The sequence below is a fragment of the Hemicordylus capensis genome, chromosome 2, assembly GCF_027244095.1.
Source record: "Hemicordylus capensis ecotype Gifberg chromosome 2, rHemCap1.1.pri, whole genome shotgun sequence".
Lineage (NCBI taxonomy): Eukaryota > Metazoa > Chordata > Lepidosauria > Squamata > Cordylidae > Hemicordylus > Hemicordylus capensis.
Window position 1 is genome coordinate 36,358,779 of NC_069658.1, and position 22,387 is coordinate 36,381,165.

Below are 22,387 nucleotides of genomic sequence, written 5' to 3' on the forward strand. Positions count from 1 at the left end.
CCCCTCATAAAGGCCTTATTCGAGGCCCATAAAGAAAAAATGGAAACATCTGAGGTCTTATTTCTTTGGAAAAAATGTGACAGTTCTTCATTACATTTCAAAAGCACTTTTTCTTGTTGTAACAAAAAATTATTCAATCTCCACCTCCTCGGTCCGTTATTCGAATGTTGAAACATTACTATCAATGGATTATGATCGGCGTATGTGAGGGGTGCAATTTCTACATCTTGTATCCTCGGAAGCATTGACTTTGAGACCATACACATATCGATTCTAGAGTATGATTGATGAGGTTGAGAGAAAAAGGTAAAGTCTCTTTCTAAAGGATATTTATATCTCCATGCATCTTCAATCAATAATAGTTTCATATACTCAAATACACTCTTAGACAACTTTCCTGAGTTCGCTTTATGTTGTCCGGACTTGTCCAACAATTGAGAGAGAACAGCATTCCAATCACCGAAAATTAGATCACCCTCTGCAACATCCATCATCGTCTAAAAGAATGTCTGGAAAAATTGAGCTTTATCATCGTTCGGGGCATATACAGAAGCAATAGTAATTTTAGTTTGTTGGGGAGTACGGAATTTTAATATAATAAATCGGCCAAGATCATCTTGCATTTGTTTTTCTAGAGACCAGTTCAAATTTTTAACATAGACTACTACACCGTTTTTCTTCTTAGGGCCGGAAGCAACATAACACTGGCCCAATGCCTTGCAAGATAACAAGTTAATATTACTTGTTTTAATATGTGTTTCCTGAAGACAGATTATATCGGCTCTTTCCTTCTTCAATTTTGAAAAAATCTTCTCTTTCTTTGACGGGCTATTTAACCCATTTATATTTATTGAAATCAGTTTTTTGGGACAAGCCATCTTCTCTGAAATCTTCAACTGATCGGTAAACTAAAAGGCTGAGGCCTGGTCACTTTTCTGTAAATCTTCCGGTAAATCATCAGCTGGCTGATTTGGAGCGGTCGTATCTGGAATATGCAGTGATTCTAGGAAGAGATTAGCATCCGAAGGTGTGAAAATCTGTGCCTTCCCGATCCAAGAATACTTCTAAACAGAAGGGAATATGCCACCTGTAGCTTATTTTCTTATCTTGAAGTACGGTTGTGAGGAATTTTAGTTCCCCCCGTTTACGTAAAATATCGATTGGAACATCTGGAAGAATTTGTAAATGAGTATTTTGGTATTCCAAAGGAGATCTTCTTTGCACCTGGAGGATTGTTTCTTTGGTATATTTATTTAGGAATTTAACCAGAATATCTCTGGGAACTTTTCTCTCCCTTGAATATCTTGAGTTCAGCCTATAAGCTTCCTGAATGTCCAAGGGGCTTTCAGAATTTAGATATTCTTGAAGCAAAGGCTCAACAGCAGCTCGAAGGTCTCCTTTCCCAAATTCCTCTGTTAGCCCACAAATTTTTATGTTGGATGATCGTTGCTGGGATTCAAGGATTTCAATTCAGTTCTCTAATCGTCGAAAATCAGCTTCTCGAGATATTTTCTCAGCTGTTATGTCCTCTTGTATTTTAGCAACTTCAGAAGAAAGGTGGTCATGTTCTGTAAGTTTTTGAGTGACTTCATCAAGTCTTGAGGTAACCTCTGACCGGAAACTATCAAATTTGGCATCAAAGCCTTGAATCCGGGATGAAACAGTCTGTAATTCCTTAAGAAATGACTCTTGAAATTTGGAAAAAGAGGAAGAGTTCTCTGCAGTTAACGGGCTTTCTGGAATGTCAGGGTCCTCATCAGAGTCTTTCCTGAACTTTGTAGATTTACCTCTCTTATACATTATTCTGATTGACTTTGCGCCAAAATATTTATATACATAGGACAAAAAGGGGGGGGGGAATCCAAGAGGGATATCTAATACACAAGTTCCCTAAATGTGGGTAAATCCACAGTGGAATCACAGGGATTATAACGAAGCAAGGGGGGAAAAAAGAATTATATATATATTTAGGTATTAATGTATCCAAATGGACTCCCTTTTCCAAGTTTTAAAGCTGTTTAAATACAAGGAATATCCACATTCAATCTACCAATAAAATATTATTATTAGAAAGGAAAGAAAACCAGTTTATGTCCCATGCTTTTTCCTTTATGCCTTTAAGTCTATTGAATTCCCTATTCCCAAAAGTTTATATCACCATTCTGCAGTAACAGGGAATAAACCAGTTACAACCTCATATCTAGTAGACATAAAACAGTTTCAATATGCAAATATGAATAAATTTAATAGGTGTGCATTTGTCAAAGCTTCAGCAGAGATCAATAAGTCCAATGGGACAGATATTTCAGTTACTACCCAGCCAAAAGAAATCTCTTCAGTTCATTCAAAATTGAAGTCTCTGGTTCCATCTTGTGGTGAGAAAACGCAGCTGAAACAGGTTTCTATTCCAACCAAACTATTATGCATGGGATTCTAGATTCATACACCGTCTTAACCAGTAAATTGCCCAGCCTGAAAGGTTTAGGGTAAGTTTTGTAAGAGTTATTTTTCAAACATTCCCGAGTATAAGCAGTGCTCTATTTGGTACCTCAGGAGGTGAAGACCCCTCCTTGCCACTGTAATCCAGCCAGAGGGAATTTATAGCCAACCACAATGTTCACATAGCATAAAAACCAACCAGATTAATCCACCTGGGAAAGTAGTCCATTGGAATTAAAAAATAAATAAATAAATAAAATAAAAATGGCAAACTTGGAGAGTAATCTATAATGTAAAAGCAGGTATTTGTAATCCAACACCCATGGGGCGGGGGGAACAACTGAAGAGGAGAAAATATAAAAATTAACAAGGATAAGAAAAGTTAGGAGAGAAAAGTGAAAGTAAAAATGAAGCACGGCCAAAAACTTCCCGGCTAATGGGTCTTTATCTTGTTGATAATATATCTTGGAAAGACATAAAGCTGCTGAAAGAACAACTGCCAAGGCTGCTAAATGTAAAGTACATAAATCAATCCAGAGTTTAAGTCGGGAGCCTGAATTCCTAAACGAAAAGCAGCAAAAAGTGGGAGGAAGAGAGAGAAGAGAACCATTTGCTTGAAGGCTAAAGCAATCTCAAGGGTTGAATTTAAAGTTGATCAAAGGTCCAATAGTCTGAGTATAGTGAAGATAAGTAAATGCAGATAGTAGTAAATAGAACACAGGGGTAGGGGGGATGGTAACCGTAATTACGTTTCCAACGTCTTCTCAGATCAGGGCAGGCTGATGGTATGCCAGAGAAAGGATTCCACAGTGGGGGCTCCCCACCAACTTAACTCCTTTAGAGGAAGTCAGCTCAGTGCAGGAGGGTCCCACTGTCAGGATAATCCAGCTTCTAGCCTCTGTTCCAACTTCTTCGAGTAGGTTAATAACGAAAAACCTGAGAGACGCAGGAGCAACAAAAAATGCTCCTTGCCGGCACCATGATGCCCCTCCCCCTCCCTGGTGTAGGTTTTTATTACTGAGTTAGGATCACCATCTTTAGAACAGTCTTAGGATCAAATTAGACATGATGCAGGAGATCCACAATCAGGATCTTCTATAGGGCTTTTTGTATTGTTTTCTTAGCGTAATTAGTCTTACATGGCTGCTTTGAAGATCAGAGCAGTGGCACTGGAGGAATGTTTAATCTCCCCCCGCTCCTCCATTACACTATTTATATCCTCCATTCTCCCTGTGAGTGAAAACATACAAGTGCTACATGACTGCATGCATGCATGCGACTCCAATCCAATCTTTATTTACAATCAAAGATCAATACAAAAGTTAAGAACAGCAACAAACACAAAAGTATCACATCCAACTGGATCATGAAATCTTCCATATTAACTCAGTGGATGATCCTGGTGTGACAGGGTGGCTTTGATTGAGTTTATTTAAATCACTAGCCAGAAAGAGTCTATTTAATCATCATTTTCTAGTAAAGTGCATTTTGGTTGTCTGATATAACTTCAATACATATTCATCACTACTGAGAGACAGATGTAGGTTTCATTTTTAGAAGGTAGGTACCCACTGCTCATTAACAGGATGTGTACCTAATCTGACATGAACTGCATAGAATAAGGAAGATTGAGGTATAAGTAATATTATGTAAAACTCTGTGTGTGTGTGTGTGTGTGTGTGTGTGTGTGTATCTAGCTTAATAGATAGAAAAATACTAAATATTCATCAAAACACTTAAAAATATCTGATAATCTGGTTCACAAAAACATGATATAGAACAGGGCTGCACAACATACGGCACGTGAGCACATTCTGGTTGGCCCTCAGAGCTGTTTATTGCCACTGCCACCACCACCTCTTTCTACGAGTGGGCACTCCCCATAACTGTCTGCATGCCCGGAGCTTGCTCTCCGAGCGCCTCAGCTGGGAGTGGGCAGGTGGCAAGTGAGATTTGTCCTTGCTGCCGCTAAAGAGCTGCTTGGATGTGGAGTGGAGAGGCAGCTCCTAGGCGGCGGAAAGGAGGAAAGGCTACAGGGCAGCTTCATCCTTCTACCCAGCCTGAACTGGCTACAAACGAAGGAGGCGCATGTGGCTCCTTATTCTTTTTGGCAGCCATATGAGCGGCGGCGGCGGCGGCAAGGGCGAATCTCACTCGCTGCCTGCTCACTCCTGGCTGAGGCACTTGGAGAGCAAGCTCTGGGCATGTGGGCAGGTATGGAGAGCTGGCTGGTGAGAGAGTGGCACAGCAAGAGGTAGCATGGCAGCGGGAGAGCCAATTGCTGGGGAAGTCCAGCACGCAGCAATCCCAATACCCAGGAAGGCTGCCCAGGTGGGTGGCTGAAGGGCAGCAGGGCCACCACCAGTAAGGGATGCCGGGGTGCTGGAGGGTGACCACTGGCCCACACTCCCCTAGCTACTAAAAACTGAAATAAAATTTTAAAAATTAAATTTCATTTGATATTAATAAATTATCTTAATGTTAGTTCATTTTAAATGAAATAATTACATAATTTTAAATTGGCCTTGGCCCCCACACGCAAAGTCACAGTTGGTTTCGGCCCACTGGTGCATTTGAATTGTGCACGATATAGAATGACTGGCAAAAAACAAGTTTCATTTTTAGAGGATAACTACACACTATACCTATCACTATAAAAGGTAAAGTGTGCCGTCAAGTCGATTTCGACTCCTTGCGCCCACAGAGCCCTGTGGTTGTCTTTGGTAGAATACAGGAGGGGTTGACCATTGCCTCCTCCTGTGCAGTATGAGATGATGCCTTTCAGCATCTTCCTATATTGCTGTTGCCCAATAAAGTACCAGTGGGGATTCAAACTGGCAACCTTCTGCTTGTCAGTCAAGCATTTCCCTGCTGTACCACTTAAGGTGATACCTATCACTATACACACCATATAAAGCAATTATTTATTCAGACAACCCCCCCCCCCCAATTAATTGTCATCAGTCTCCACCTTTTGTCTTCCTGCTTGTTCATAGTTTGGAAAAGAAAGACAAGCTTTCTCAAATTATTTCTCAATTTAGAATGAATTAGTCCGAAGGAAGAAAATAAAAATCTCTGCATGTGCAGAAGAGGCTACTGCGGTTAAAAGCAGGGTTACCACTTCAGTGGTCTCCAAATCCAAATGTTTAAGTGACTTCCATCAGCTCAGTTTTGTGACTTCCTTTAAACACCTTATCATATATTTCTTGAACTGGCCACACTCAGCCATGAAATTTACACTCAGAATATGCAGTACTGCCTGAATACGTTTTGCTCCCTTTTGGTTTCACTTCCTGTTCCTCTCCCTTGTTCCTTGCATTTATGTCCTCCTCCTCATTCAGATCTGCTCCATCCTCCCAAATCTTCTGTTCACTAACCTTCTTTGCCTTTTCACTTTCAGAGGGGGTGGGGAGAGGTAAGGGCTTGACTGTGTGTGTGCTCATGTATACAACCTGCAGATCAGGACTGATCAGGTCTGTTATCTCTCATCTCCATATACTGTTAACAAGTAGGTTTATAGAATAGATGATGATGATGATGATGATGGATGATATGTTTGTCCTACATTCATTTTTTTGAAGTTTTAAGAAAAATTTTAAAATCCAATTTACATCAAAATTCTGATTTAAATAATAAAGAAATCAGATTTTTAAAATCTAAATGGGATTGTTTTATTTTTATAATTGTTGATTTTTATCTGCTCTGTGGTGAAATATAGTATGGGGTCTCCCAGACTCTAACAGCAATGATCTGCTAGACCCCAAATCCTGCAGGAATCCGACAGCAATATAAACAGAATAATGTATTTGTATTAAATTCAGATTTTCTTTTTAATGCAGACTTAAAAAAAACACTATTTACTTATTTTTTCTTAAATCTAATTTTTAATTTTAAAAGCCAATTTTCGTATACTCCCATAGTATTGCTGAACTCCCAAATGTTGACAAGTTTGTGTGGAGAGAATGATCTTTCAGATGCGTATGCACAATTCAAACTTAGAATTTTTATATAAAACACTCACCAAATCTCTGGGTAGTAAACGTAAACTGGGAACCACTTCTTCCCCCTTTATCCGTGTAGGCGCTCATCTCTACTATATATGAAGTATCACTTTTTAAAGAGGACAGCTTGTACTCCGTTTTAGAAGGGTCGACAGTAACAACTAGAAAGGATAAAAGAAATTTATTCAATTTCTGCTTAAATTTTGTGGCCATATCTCTAGTATTAGAACTATACAATTTGAACACGTTTTGCCTTATATAAATTTCAACTTTCATAATTCAAGTAAAAAAATTTTTTGCAGAGCAGACCAGGAATATATTTCTGCCTGTATTCCAATTTTACAAATTCAACCAAAACTTAAGGTAGTAGCAGTATCATCACATTCAATAGTGCTCGTTTTTATGTTCAAGACTCTATTCTCAGCTTCATATCTGAGAAGTAAAGATCTAATCAGAAATTAACCAGAGGCAAATACATTTCAATGGAATACATGGCAACCTGCTTGTGTTTCCTTAATATTAGACTTCAGAAGATTTTTAGTTAACAGAACTGTAATATTGCCATTACACAGAAATCCAGTATCAACACTTCTTCATGCCTGTTTCAAGACACACTTCTATGGCAAAATCTCAATATAATACCATATTATCTTGTTCAGTGAGAGTTCTTCCAGTTGACCTTTGAGGGGTTCAGCTGGTCATAGGGAAGGAGGCATAAAAGATATTTAGGGACCATGTCATTTAAGGAACAAACCTGTTGTGTCCAAAGGGCTGCAGACACCAAGCAGAAACTCTGAACAGGTCCTGCTGGATCAGACAAAAAAGTCCATCTAGTCCAGCATCCTCTACCCAACAGTGGTCAACCAGATGCATCTGGGAAGCTCAGAAATGGGGCATGTAGGCAATAGCCCCCCTCGCTATTTCTTCCCAAGAACTGGTACTCAGAAGCACATCCCCTCTGAATCAAGCGGTAAGACACAGTCAACATGACTACCAGTCATTGATAGACCTGTCCTCTGTGAACTTGTCTATTCCCCTTTTAAAGCTCTCTAGGCTAGTTGCCATATCCATATCTTGTGGCAGTGAGTACCATAGTTTAATTCTGCCTTGTTAAGAAGTGCTTCCTTTTGTCTTTTATGAAACTCCTGCCAATCAGTTTCATGGGATAACCCCTGTATGAGCGGGGGGGGGGGGCAGGAGTTCTCTATCAACTCTCTCTACAACATACATAATTTTATACACTTCTCTCATGCCTCCCATGACACCCCAGTCACTGTTTTCCTAAACTAAAAAGCCACAAAGTAGTAGTAGTTGTAGTAAGTTGATTGCGGTCACAGACCAGATTAACAAACAACAACAATTAATAACATTAATAAGAAAATTCAAGAAATGTCAAAATTTACAAAATCACAGTCTTTAATACAGTCTAATGGAGCTTCGACGCCACAAAACAGAACTATGCCACATTATCTGAAATTACAGGTTTAAAACTGGTCAGCATAATTTCCAAATAAAATTAGTCTGTGTGACCAGGATAAATGGCTAAAATAGGAGCAATAAATTTATTTATTATTTACTATTATTTATTTATTTATTAGATTTATATACCGCCCTTCCAAAACGGCTCAGGGCGGTTCACAACATGATAAAAACAATTAAAAACAAATTAACAATTAAAATCAAACTTTTTAAACAATTAAAATCAAACTACTAAATTTGGTGCGAGCGTCCTTATAAAACTGGCAGTAAAGAATAACATGGATGATAGACTCTATATCCCCTGAACCGTAGGGACAACAGCGCTGGTCATAAGGAAGTCATTTGAATTTACCATCAAGTACTGCCGAAGGGAGAACGTTCAATCATGCGAGGGTCAAAAATCTCCTAAATTTTGGTACCAAGTTCTGGTCTAAATATTCAGCTGGTTCATAGTTAAAAGTTTGAGAACCTAAGTATATTCCCTTGGGTAGCTGTGCAGACTCCTCCAGCAAATCTATATCTTGGAGCCATTTCCAAAGGAAAGTGCCTGCTCTAATCCTCGCCCAATAAGATCTTCTTGAGACATGCCCAAGTGATGCAATTTTAATGCCAGAGCTGATTTCCATTTGGAAATGAAACTGTCTGATAACACTAAAGGGGCAAGACCAGCCGGAAAGAAGACCGGGCTTAACCAAAATTTAATTATGCAAAACCATACTTTTGCTTTCAGAGTGGTGACTCCTGCTTCCCTACGAAGGACAGCATTTGCTGTACCCCTGGGTACTTGAAAAATAGCCCTCAGGAATTTAGTTTGTACTGTTTCAAGCTGAGAGAAATTTTCCAGAGGACTGATCTGTGTCCCATAAAGAATTTGAGGATATTTCTTGGCCTTCAACAATTTTATAGCCGCTGGTACAAAAAAGGCACCCCTAGAGTAACAGAAGGACTTAATCACATTTGCCGTCTGTTGAGCACCTTGGGAAATATAATCAAGATGGACTTTACATGTTCCAGTTTGGTGAAATACTACCCCCAAATACTTAAAAACCTTAACCTGTTCAATACTATGCCACAAATGCATCAGCCTTTCCTCATAGGGAACGTGCTCCAGGACCCTGATGATTTTGGTTGCCCTTTCCTGCATATTCTCCAACTTCACAGTATCTTTTTTGAGATGTGGTGCCAAATCTCTATACAGTATTCCAAGTGCAGCCGCATCATACAAGACCATAACATTAGCAATTTTATTATTTTCAATCTCTTTCCTATAATATGTTTACTGAATTTAGATGGCAACATCCCTGTTTATCCCTAGCTGGACCAGTCTGTGGTCAGTTCCCCAAGTTTCGTTGGCGCCTTCAATTTCAAGAAATGTTATTTAGAGATACCATGCAAAGAATTGTTATTAGGAAATAGCATGTAAGAATGTTATTAGGAGTCAGCATGTATAGCAATTCAGCAGCTATTGTGTAAACATATGTACCCCTATAATATGTAGGTACTGATAATCTAAAATGTGGTTTTCTAAGACCTTCTATCTAAATATGATTAATATAGCAAGTTTCAAGCTAGTTCAAATGATTGACATTAGCATAGCACAATGCAAAACAACTCCAAGGCAGGACAGGGTAAATTTCCCTTCTCGTCAGGCTTTGACTACAGCAAAAACAATTCCATTCAATTACGTTGGCTCAGCAGAACCAAAGTTCATACTGCAGTCTCTTGCAAACCAGCCATTTTAAAACACAGGCCTGAGTTTTGATTTTTAGAACTGCAGAGCTGCTGGTCCCCATCCCAGGGTGCCCACTACAGTGCTTACAACAAATGAAAAATTATTTCCCTCCATTTTCTTTTAAAAGTTAGTGCTGCATACACTACGTGGGGGTGTATTATAATTAGAAAATTATGGCACGCGCACGCACACCTTTCTTTCTATTTTCTCTCTGCAACTAAACCAAAGCTCTGGTTAGCTCCCCAAAATAGTTGAACCAGCAGAAGGTATATAGGATGTGATGCCGGTTACTACATCTGTGCATCATCCCCAAACACTATTTATTTAGCACATTTATATACTGCCTAATAAAAATCTCTAGGTTTTTTACAAACCAATTAAAACACACACACACACAACCAGTTAAAACCACAATTAAAATGCTTAGTTACAAAGATGTGTCCTTACAGTTCTCTTGAGGGCCTGCAGAGGGGGCAAACTTCATATTTTGGCAAACCTCATTTCTCTGGGAACTGTACTGGCAGCCAGTGCAATGCTTGAAGCACAGGAGTAAAGCTTATCTCTCCCAGTTGTCCCAGAGACCAATCTGGCTGCCATATTTTGTGCTAACTGAAGATTCCAAACTACATACACAGACAGCCTTACGCAGAACACATGAGTGCATTACAGCAGTCAAGCCTGGAGGTTACCAGCATATGCACCACAGTTTTAAGGTCATTCTCTTTCAGAAATGGGCATAGCTGCTGTATCAGCCAGAGTTGGTAAAAGGCACTCCTGGTCATAGCTCCAGTCTGAGATAGAGACTTGAGTCCAGAAATACTCCCAGACTGCGTACTTGTTCCTTCTGGGGGAGTGTGACCCCATCCAGGACAGGCAGATACATCACATCTCTGGAGTTATGAGCCCCCCACCGCAAGCACCTCCATCTTGTTTACTTTCAATTTCAATTTATTATGCCTAATCCAGCCCATTACTGCCTGTAGGCAGGCATTTAGGGGAGCTATAACATTATCTGATGAAGTTGTCATGGAGAAATAGATTTGGGTACTATTGCATACTATTGTAGGCATAAATGCTAACACAAATATTTGCAGTCTGGTTATATAAGGGCCTGCAACAGACAAGTAAAGCCTAACATCTATATATTTAATTCGCTTAGCCGGCATACGTGCCCAGGATTTGGCGGCGGAACTCTCACGACAGGTTGCGAGAGTTCCGCAGCCAAAGGGCGAGAGTTGCGGGCAAGAAAAATGGCAGCAGGCGGTAGCGGTGGGCCACAAAACGGCCTGAGGCAGTGGACTTGGCTGGCCGCCGGGAGACGGCGAGACGGCTTGGCCTGGCAGCGGGGAGCGGTGGCAGCGGCAGGATGGTCAGAGTAGGCTCCGGAAAGAGGGGTGAGTGGGAAACAGGCGATGGCGCAAAGCCCTGGCTCCCGTTGGAGGCCGGGGTGGGAGGGAAATGGGTGGTGGGACTTCGCCGCCCAGAGAAGGTTCCCTGTTCGCCACCCACTGAGGTGAGATGCACAGTGTGGGTTTGGGGGGGGGGGGGAAGGAGGAGAGGAACGGAAGGGGAGTGTGGGGCAAGAGAGTGTGGGGCAAGAGAGTGTGGGGCAAGAGGGAGCAGTCGGCCCCAAAGAGCGCACAGATGCTCTGTGCGGGTAGGTTATATTTCTTTAAAAATCTTTCCTACTATTCAGTTGTTCATGTAAAGCAGCATAGGCTCAGACTTGAGTACCTGTTTCATTCCCATTTGCGATTCTGTAAGAGATAGTGTAGTACTTGATAAACCCTCTCTGTTCTTCCTTCAAGAGAGGTTTCCATTCTAAAGTGGCTTCATGTTTCCCAAGTTTCTTTGTCTGGACAGTGGGACCTTTTCCAGGAACTATTAATTAAAAATAAAATTTAAAAAATGTCACTTTTGAAGAGCAAATTGTTTGGCAAAACTTCTGCTTGTCCAGTACATCATTCTAACAAAAGGCCAACTTGACTTAAAACTATTCAAACGCAGAAAAAGACGAACTTGCAATATACTGAAATCATCTAAATTAGACATTACGGTATGCATATCATTATATTAAATGTGACCAAAAAAAGCAAGCTCTTGGTTATATATGTTTTGAACTTACTATCTTGTTCAAGGTATGCTTGTGTTGATTGTCCCTCTCCTTGACCATTAGCATATAACGGATACACAGTTATTAAGTAACATACGAATGGCTTTAGGTGTCCTAAGGAAATAATTTAAAGGTTATTATTTTCAGTCAAATACATAGCATATATCCAATTCATATTTATTTCAGTTTTAAACACTAGTTTGTCCATTTCCTTCAGAACTGAAGAATCAACTGAACTGACTAGAAGTTATTCTAAAACGTACTTCAAATAGTGGCCTTGGTGCCATTTTATTTATCCATTCATATTTCAATATTGCCCACTTAAAATATCTCTGGGCAGTTTACAAAAATATTAAAATCAACAGTTAAACACAAAATTAGGACAGATAAAACTGTTAAAACAATCCAGCACCAAATGCCGGTTTAAAAGGTACAGGAAAACCTCAGTATACATGGGGGTTCTGTTCTCTGCTACTACCGCAGATCCAGAAACAGTGAATAATGAGTAATTGGGGCAATGGAAATCTGGATGTTTGGTTCCCAGATGTCAGGAAAATGTCAAAAAAGAAAAGAAAAGAAAAGAAAAGAAAAAAGAAAAAAGGGAGTAAAATGGACCTAGAAATGCGGGGCAAGGGGGAATGGCCTACCATGCTCCCCAGGTCCCTGGCTCTGAGGTAATTTCTGACCATCCCGACCCATGGATATGTGGGATTAACCCCCCCTTTTTTTGCCTTCCTCCATGTATACCATGGTCAGGTGTCCTTACCCGACCGCAGATACATGAAACCGTGGTTGCTGAATCTGCGATTAACAAGGTTCTCCCATACAGTGCTGAGAACAATGGTTACATAGGAGCTAAAACCAAGGTTATGAAAACTGAAGTAATGGCTACAATTTATCCTGGAGAAGGATTAAGTGTTACAAGCTCCAGGTAAATCCCTGTCTGCATGAAATCCCATTCAGCTCCTCCCAGCACACATTACTCTCTGCATCTACATGATAGTGGGTGCTGCGAAGCAACTGGAGACAAATTTAATCATTTACAGCCTGTTATCACAGCATGTAGCAGTAAATGGGTCCTGGGCTACAGAACGTTAGATTAGTTTCCTCTTCTCCTTTCTTGGCTCACAGTAAGCGACATCTGCTGCAAGGGATTAAGAGGGATCTTGCAGCCTGCAAAAGTGATGGGGCAAACTGTGGAAGTCCAGATTAATAGCAGTAGTCCAGTTAGCAATAGCTGGAAGACAGACTTGGGATATCATTATAGTATCAGCCAGTAGAGGGAGTTTTAAAATTACAAACCTTAATAAATTATTTTCATTTCCTTTTCTATTCACACAAATGTATTCAGAAACCAATATGTTTGGGTTGTTGTGAGGATGTATGTATACTGCCCTGGGTTGTTGTGAGGATGTATGTACACTATGTTCATACACTATGTATGTACACCGCCCTGGGCTCCTTGGAGGAAGAGTGGAATATAAATGTAAAAAATAAATAGAAATAAATAAAAAATAAAAAATGTTATGAATCCTTGAAATTGACAGATTGGGGTTTAATTACCTTAAAGAACACCCATAAGGGAATAAGATATTTTTGCCTCTATACACTATATTCAGTATATATGTACCATTACTCTCCAGGGTTACCTCTCAAAGATGCTCTCTGTGTTGTTCCAGGTTCCTGTTGCCATTCAGTAAAGTTGTCACACTGATCACACCATTCAATGATATACTTAACAACACCGTCTTTGGGAGCTGTCCATTCTACCCAGAGCTCGCCATTTTCAGGATGTGCTTTAACATTTTTTACAGGAGCTGAAATTACCAAGACCACCAGAAGTTTTTATTTCTAGGAGAAGCCGTAATGCAGACATTCCAATATGCTAAAACTGTCCTATTTCAACTAGTTAATTCATTTAAGAACCAAGAGAATGGCTTTAGCAATAGTTAATTGCATTCCAATAAATTTTTAAGCCCAAACAGAAGTTACAGATGTTTAAGTTTGCAGACCGAGCTGGCACTGGAAATTGAATTCAAAGGAAGTTTTGATTCCCACTCCCAGACCAAAGAAAGACAATTCAAGCTTTCACATCTTGAAACAAGGTTACTCATTTTCATTCCTCCTGAAGAGCTACTACGCTGCAAGGGTCGAAAGGATGCACACTTGCAAAAAAAGTGCCACTTCACTGCATGGGAGCAACACAACAAATAAACTGCTGTACAAAATATATAGAACATATGATGGCAGGGGAATAAAATATGTTGAGTTTTTAATCTGTACAGAATCCCGGTTCTGGTGATAGCTGGTGTCGGAGGAACCATTACGGTTATCCCCTTTTGTTCAGCAGCATAGGGCTGCACCTCCTTTATTGTAAGTAATGGGGGAGGTCTGGCCTCACTGACAGCATCCAATTTTGTCTGTATGTTATGAGGATGGCAAATCATATCTGCTGGAATCAAGAAATAAGGGCTGCCTGTTGTTGAACCCCTGGGTCTTAGGTAAAAGCAAAGAGATAAAACACAGTTGATGAGATATGGTTTCAAGTAGCACCACCTTCTCCCTCTCCCTTCTGCCCCCACCCCAATCAAGGCCAAGATCTCCTGAGAACACACTGCTGATGAAAGAGAACAAAGAATTTGTGGAGTAGAGCTGAGCTGTCTGGAGAGCGGGAATTAAGGCCTTTGCTACTGTTTTAGCTGGTAAATAGTCAAGTAAGTAAACACACCCCATAATTTAAAACTGTCTGGTCTAAGAATTAGATTGTCTAAGTTTAGAAACAGGATCAGCAGGGTAAGTAGCAATATAAGTATTAGAAGGACAGAACAGAGTGCTGAAAAGAGGAATACATTCATTTTGTGAAAGGGGGGATAATCCACAAGACACAGCTGTAAGTGTGGATATATTAGTTCAGATCATGTAATTAAAAATTCTTCTAACATTAACATTTTCATATGGACGCCCTGCTCTCATAAACAATTTTGGAGACACATTAGACATCTATAAATAATGTGGGAAACCTTACCTTTTGAATTGATTGCTGGGATAAACAAAACTGATGGAGGTGATTTGCCAACACTGTTATGTGCTGTAATTCTTACTTCATATGTCCCATTTTGTACATTTAGAGTCAGCTCAGTGGTATTCACATTGTAGGATTCAGGTGGAAAAGAAGACGGGGGCTTTCCTATAATGCTTACATTATACCACACAATTTTTCCATTGGCTTCAGAAGGATTCAGCTCCTGTTCAAAATGAGATTTGTCAGATTTGAGGCTTGGATGTGAACAAATGAAGCAAGCTTACACAGAACCAAACCTCTGGCCCCAATAGCCCAGTGCCGTCTGCAACAAGCTGCAGTTGGCAAGAGAGAGGGCTTTCCCAGGTTGCTTACCTGTAACTTATGATCTGGATGTGATCCGTTGTCAGTCATGAGAAATGGGTTACTGCGCCTGCGCAGGGACCTTCCGGATGGATTAATTAGCGCCTCTCTGGTGCCCCTCCCTCCCGTGCTCTGGGCTTTCCTTTTCTCGGAAGTCAGGCACCATTTGGATTCAGTTTTTCCCAGATCCGCCTGATGTTCAGACGATCCTCAACTTGTCCAATCAAGTGACCAAATAGGTAAGTCATCCTTGTCCTTTAAAATGCTGCAGCGGGGAGGTATGGGTGGGTCTCATGACTAACAACGGATCACCTCCAGATCCTAAGTTACAGGTAAGCAACCTGTTTATCTGGAAGTGATCCGTTGTCAGCATGAGAAATGGGTGATTAACCAGCTTTCTCCCCCATGGCGGAAGGTACAGCTGTTCCACTCACTATTCCAGAAACTTTTGAGTGCCTCTCTTCCAAATTTGGCTTCCGCAGCCATGTGCAAGTCTATGGCATAGAGCTTTATGAAAGGTAAATGTGTAGACCATGTAGCAGCTGCACATGCGTCCTTGAAACGAAGACCAGACAAGTGTGCGGCGGAAGTAGCGTACACTCTCATGGAGTGTGCTTTTATTAGTTTGGGAGATTGTTGATTCTGTAACTTATAAGTTAAGAAAATGAGTTCCATCAAGCAATGCAATAGCCTTTGCTTCGACATAGACATGCCCTTATTTATGCCTTATTTATTTGAACAACACGAAAAGCATCTTAGTTCATCTAATACTTTCTCTTTCCCTTAGATAATACAGAAGGCATCTTCTAGAGAATGCAACGCTCTTTCCAGTCACGTTTAAGGCTCCTGAAAAAAAAAAAAGGATGGAAGAACAATGTTCTGATTTAAGTGGAAGTCAGTCACTACCTTAGGTAAGAATGCTGGATCAGTATGCATAACCACGTTGTTAGGTTAAAATTGTGTAAAGTAGCTAGTTCACTCACACACGGGCAGTAGTGATAGAGATTAGAAAGGCAGTCTTGAGCGTCAAATAACGCAAGCTTGCTGCACAAAGGGAGCTTCCATCAGTGAGGCCAGCACCAGTGATAGGCTCCATTGTTCAGCCGGGTGCTGTACTGGAGGATAAAGATTATTAACTTCCCACAAAAACTTCTTGCAGAGCGGATGTGAGAAAGCAGAATGTCTTTGCCACTCTTATGTTTCACTGAAATAGCAGCAAGGTGCTCTCGCAATGACACATTTGCCAAACCTGCTTCTTTCAGGCTGGTTAAATACAACACCTGATTTGTAGAGGCCTTGAGCAGATTGAAGCCATGCGCTCCCGCATAAACTGCAAATCGCTTCCACTTACTAGCGTAACTTTTCCTGGCTGAGGCTCAACAGCTGTTCAGCAGGATATTTCTTAATAGCCGACCTTCCATGCCATTAGCTGCAATGTCTGGAGGGCTGGATGTAATATTTCCCCTCCATCTCTTGTCAGTAAGTCGGGGTCCAATGGAAGATGATAACAGTTGTTTCCCGTCAGTCTGAGTAGCGATGCAAACCATGACTGGTGCAGCCACCATGGTGTCACCAAAATGGCGTTTGCATTGTCCTGTATCAGTTTGCACACCACCCTGTTGACCAGGGGTTGAGGAAGGAACATATACAGCAGGCCTTTGCTCCAGTGATGCTGAAAATCATCCCCCAGGATGGTTCTGTTGTCTGGAACAGAACAGTGGAAATTTCTTGTTTGTGGCCGACGCAAACATATCCACCTGAGGAACTCCCCCACTAGTTGGTCAAATGATCTAGACATGCTTGCTTCAATTACCACTCATGATGTTGTTGGTTCTTGAACATCCTGCTCAGGTCGTCTGCCAAGACGTTGTCCACTCCTTTGAAGTGGATGGCAATGAGGTAAACATTCTTGGATATGCACCAATTCCACAGCTATGTGCTCAGAGCAAATAGCGAGTGTGAAACCGTGCCACCCTGTCGGTTTACATAGGCAATCACTGTGGTATTGTCCATCTGTAACTGCATGACTGTGTCTTGAATTAGAGGCGCAAAGGACTTCAGTGCCAGATAAGCCGCCATCAATTCTAGGAAATTGATGTGCATTCTTTGTTGCTGTATTGTCCAAATCCCTTGAACTTGATGAGTTTCACAACGAGCCCCCCACCCCGACAGAGAGGCATCTGTCATGACCCACTGTGTCGGGGTGGAGGATCAAGTCACTCCATTTAGAAGATTCTTCTTCACCTTCCACTATCTTAGAGATGTAAGATGTATTGGATTTGTGGCTCCAACTCCGACTTGTCGCGGTGCACCAGGAGCCAGTTGTCCAGGAACAGGAACACAGTGATCCTCTGTGTTCGCAGATAAGCTACAATAGCCAACATACACTTTGTGAACACCTCCGGCATTGCTGATAAGCTGAAGGGGAGGACTCTGTACTGGAATACGAGTTCCTATTGCAAACCTCCAGTACTTCCAGTGGTTGTGTTGAATTTTGAGATGGAAATATGCGTCTATGAGCTCTAATGTAGCAAGCCACTGCTCCTTGGTAAGGAGTGGAGGAATTCCCTGCAACGTTGTCACACGGAATTTGTGCATATCTACATACTGATTTAGGCTTCGAAGATCCATATCACCCTGATTCCTCCGTCCCTCTTTAGAACAAGGAAACAGTGTGAGTAGAATCCCCTCAGCCGGGCTGTCCACCGCACTGGTACTATCGCACATTTCTCCAACAGCACTTGTAATTCTTGCCACAGCACCAGGGTCGGGGGAGTGACCTTCATACCCTTGAAGCCTGGCAAAGTTATAAACTCAGTCGTGTAACCAGTGGTCTGATGTTATCTGGTACCATGCCGAAGCATGACTGGCCAATCTGATGGCACTGGGTGGCAAAAGAGTTATCGTAGGCATGACACTGACAGCCAGTACATTGGTGGTTAAGGTTTCGGCCGGTGATGATGGTAAAGCAGTGAACAGTCTTGGAAATCAAAAGGATTGCTTAGCAGTGTCCTTTCCAGTATGGGGACCTTGGTTCTTATTCCTCTAGCCGTAGTTCTTTTTCTGATAAGGTTTATATTGTCTCTTATACTCCTTAAGGTCCTGATATCTTTAACCATAACACTGACGATTATAGTTATGGTAATGGGAGGAGCCCTGAACTGAAGCAACAGCAGCTGAAAAACCTTTGACTGTCAAGTTCAACTTTTTAAGTTTCCATTGTTGTATGCATGGATTCACTAAAGAGACCCTTCCTGTCGAATGGCAAATGTTCAATCCAGTCCTTCATGTCATTATACAATGTGGTAGATTGCAACCCGGCATGAGAGAAACTACTGTGGTCATTGTCCTGGACTCAGTTTCCGCCAGGTTCTTGAAAGTGCTTAGTTGCTGCCTGGTAAGCTCTGCAGATTTATTAAGCACTTCCTCATATTTCTTCATAAACTCCTCCGGTTTCAGTGTGGCCACTTCGTTTTGCAAGGAATCCCAAAGGCAATAATTGTAACGGGCCATGTAAGCTGCATACTTTGCTATGAGAATGGACAGGCTTGCAGTGGAATAGACGTGACACCCAAGGACGTCAAGTTTTCTGCCCTCCTTGTCTGAAGGGGTAGTATGCTGGTGTCCTGTTTTAGAAGAGGATGCACAGTCTATAACTAAGTGAGTTTTGGACAGAATGTTTTAATAGGTAGGAATTATCCTCTTCCTGTATCAGATATAAAGTCTCCAAACATTTTGATGTAGGTGTAGAGGTATGCAACACCTCCCATGCCGTTTGAGCTGCTTTTGTAATTACTGGCAACATGGGCAGAGCAATAAGCTGCATGGATCATTTTGAAGACAGGGTCTTCAAGGTTGGTAGCAGGGCATTTTACCTCTAGACACAGGATCTCCGCCATCTACTGTATAATCTTCGTATATGACTTTCGTTCCTCATTTGGCGAGGTGGATGGTTTCGGTGGTACGTCCGAAGGCGGAGCCGAAGGATTTTCTGTTGCACCAGGATATCCATCTGTGTCAGTATCCAAGGACTCCGAAGAGTCATAAGAGTCATCAGGCGATTCCGGGGGTTCCTCAGGAACTGGTACCTCCGCTGGGTGTGAGGGTGGAAGTGGTTCCGAAGCCCCTCTGGGAGGTGTGACAGGACGTTGAGGCAGTTCTGGTGCCACAGATGCCAGTGGTATCTCCACTGGCGTCATTTGAACACACTGGTTTATCACCACTGTGGGCCTAGGAGGCAATGGTACAGGGGGTTGTGCTGGAAACATCCGCTGTTGAACAGCCCCTGATGGTTGTTGTGGTACATGTCTTTGTAGCATACGCTTGGCCTTCCACAACTGGAACTCTGCCCAATCTAGCTGTGTGGCAGGTAACATATTGTGTCAAAAGCCACATGCATGTATAGGATCTTTTTGCAATACAGATTGTTGGAGAGGGACAAACGTAAACATTGGTCTCCACATTGAAGTACCGGCAGCAGACGAGGCTACACTTGTCATTCGCACAGGTTGGAATGATGAAAATCTAGTTGTACAAGTTCCGAAAGGGGATATTGATGGGGTTCTCGGTGGCAAGTCCTCCTCTCCATCAGCCTCCACATCTAGGCTTCCACTTAGAAAACCCTGAAAAGTGGATCCAGAAGGGGTGCTTGTGGAGGAATCCAACATGTTTAATAGAGGTTTTGCAGTCCCCTGATCCAGAAGGGCATCATCATTGGTAGCAAACAGTAAGAATGGAGATTTCACCAGTGTTCTAGCCGGAGACAGAGCCAACGGTTTGTACGTTTGCAGAGCTACAGTCGCCACTGGAGAACTTGATGAAGGGTGCCAAACTCAGTATAGATCGTTGAAACCGAGGTGGTCAGTATCTCCACCAACATTGTTGTTGATGCCAATGCCAGTGTCGATGTTGACAGAAAACTGCTGCTGATGTCAATGTTGACAGATGTGTCGATGCCGATGCCAACAGACGCGTCGACGGTGATGGTGCGACGAAAGACTCAGTGGGCACTTAAGAGTCTCTCACTGTAGTGGGCGCTGGTATCAAAGAGTCCACCGATGTTAAAAGCACTCGATATTGGGCTGTCGATGGCGAAGGACTCCTCAACCTCAACAGATGCTAAGTCTTCGACTTGTGCTTTTTCGGAGGTGATTCACTGTCAGATGAAGCATGATACTGCTTACGCTTCTTATGCCCAGTATTGGCAGACTTGGGTTTCTTGAAGACAATTTCCTCAAAATTATCCCTCGGCGTTTGAGACTATGCACACACAGACCCTGATTCTGACACCGAAACTGTTGATGTTGACCTTGGTGTCGATCCAGAAATCGGTGTCAGTGGACTCAGCGCATCTCCATAGAACGCCACCCCGAAGCACAATGACTGACTCTTTAAAGTTTGCTTCAAAAAGGATTTGCAAATCCTACAAGACGCTGGGACCTGTTGTCCACCCAGACACAGCAAACGTAGATCATGTTCATCAGTCGAGGGGAACTTGGCTTTACACTGAGAGCAGTGTTTAAAAGTAGTCTTTTTTCTCTCAGCCATGTTCCCCCTAATGGCAAAGCCGTAGAATCGTAAACAACAAACTCAGATGTCCCAAATCTCAAGATTAGTCAACTCACAGTCCAAAACACTTCAAAATCTGTCTGAAGTAACATTTTCTTTTCTACAAACTGAGGAGCAATAACCCATAGGTCTCAATGCATCAGTGGTTGAAAAGAAACTGGATCAAAATGGCACCCGACTGCTGAGAAAAGGAATGCAGGGAGCACATGCATGGAAGGGAGGTGTGCCAGAGAGGAGCTAATTAATCCATCCGGAAGGTCCCTGCACAGGCGCAGTAACTCATTTCTCATGATAACAGATCACTTCCAGATTTAACTGTTATCCCCAAGTAAGTCACCTGCTGCCATCTTTATGCTGTCAGCTAGATCAGTATGCCAGATATTCAGAATGTGGTAAGTATTTGATACTATTTACCTTCCAAGACAGCACTAGAGTCCAGTCTTCTGGTGACTGAGCAGCATGGATCTTTTTCCAGATTGCTGGTCCTTTAGATGGTTCTGAGAAAAAGCAAAAAGTCTAAGATTTAGAGGTTTCATTTTAGCCCACTATCCATTTTTGCTTTCCGAACTCCTATGTTTCCTTATTATTTATTTATTTATTTATTTATTATGAAGTGGCTCATGCACCTGCATCCCACATACTCTGTTGAAACCATCCCTCAGCTGGTTTTTTGTTTTCTTGACATTACTGTAATCAAACTTCTTATGAAGACACCACTATGAGGGATATATCTAGAATTTACATGTGAGCAAAGCTGCGCAAAGGAATTTGCTGTTGGGTGCAGACAGCATGAACCAGTGTTGTGTCCCAGGGGTAGTTGGACCCAGAAGACCTTGTTTATAATACTGTACTCTGTGTGTTATAGGCTACAGCATCTGGGGCTCTTTAGTTTGGAAAAGAGACAACTAAGGGGAGACATGATCAAGGTGTATAAAATTATGTATGGAGTGGAGAGTGGACAGAGAGAAAATCTTTCTCTTACACACACAACACCAGAACCAGGGGTCATCCCATGAAACTGAATGCTGGGAAGTTTAGGACCAACAAAAGTACATTTTCACACAGTGCATGATCTATGGAATTCTTTGCCATGGGTTGTAGTGATGGCCACTAGATTGGAAGGCTTTAAAAGGGGCTTAGACCAATTCATGGAGGACTGGTCTATCAATGGCTACTTCCAACCTCAGAGGCACGATGCCTCTCAATACGTTGCAGGGGAGCAACAGTGAGGGCATGCCCTCACCTCTTGCCTGTGGGCTCCACAGAGTCATCTGGTGGGCCACTATGTGAAACAGGATGCTGGACTAGATAGGCCTTGGGCCTGATCCAGCAGGGCTGCTCTTATGTTCTTTCTGTTATGTCACAAAGTCAGTGAATCACAAAGTTAGTGTTTCCATAGTCAATTTGAAAGCTTACTGCTAAAGAATAAAGTTGGAGCCTTGCCTAACCTATCATAGGATCAATTTGAGATACCTCAGCCAAGAGCTGAGTACCTACCAATAACCCAAAGACTGATTTAAGATCTCTCTGTTGGAGCAGAGAGACCTGCCCAATTCAGTACCACAAGTTTGAGATCCTTGTAAAACAACTCCCAAGGACCTGCCCAATTCTCAAATAAAGTCCTAGGTCTTCAGTCTGGAGTCCATACACCATTCAGGAAAAGGGGTATATTG

The 22,387-nt window shown here is 41.9% G+C and overlaps 1 protein-coding gene across 2 annotated transcripts in view; it reads right to left on the reverse strand.

Moving 5' to 3' along the window:
- Window positions 1-22,387, reverse strand: part of IL6ST (interleukin 6 cytokine family signal transducer) — a 71,148-nt gene that overhangs the window by 13,301 nt on the left and 35,460 nt on the right. For both annotated transcript variants that reach the window (XM_053295940.1, XM_053295941.1), the window contains 6 exons: window positions 21,129-21,211; window positions 14,790-15,009; window positions 13,414-13,581; window positions 11,777-11,878; window positions 11,386-11,532; window positions 6,461-6,601 (listed from right to left, as the gene is read on the reverse strand). In XM_053295940.1, coding sequence (XP_053151915.1) covers window positions 6,461-6,601; window positions 11,386-11,532; window positions 11,777-11,878; window positions 13,414-13,581; window positions 14,790-15,009; window positions 21,129-21,211 — 861 coding nt within the window. The remainder of the gene's footprint in view (window positions 1-6,460; window positions 6,602-11,385; window positions 11,533-11,776; window positions 11,879-13,413; window positions 13,582-14,789; window positions 15,010-21,128; window positions 21,212-22,387) is intronic.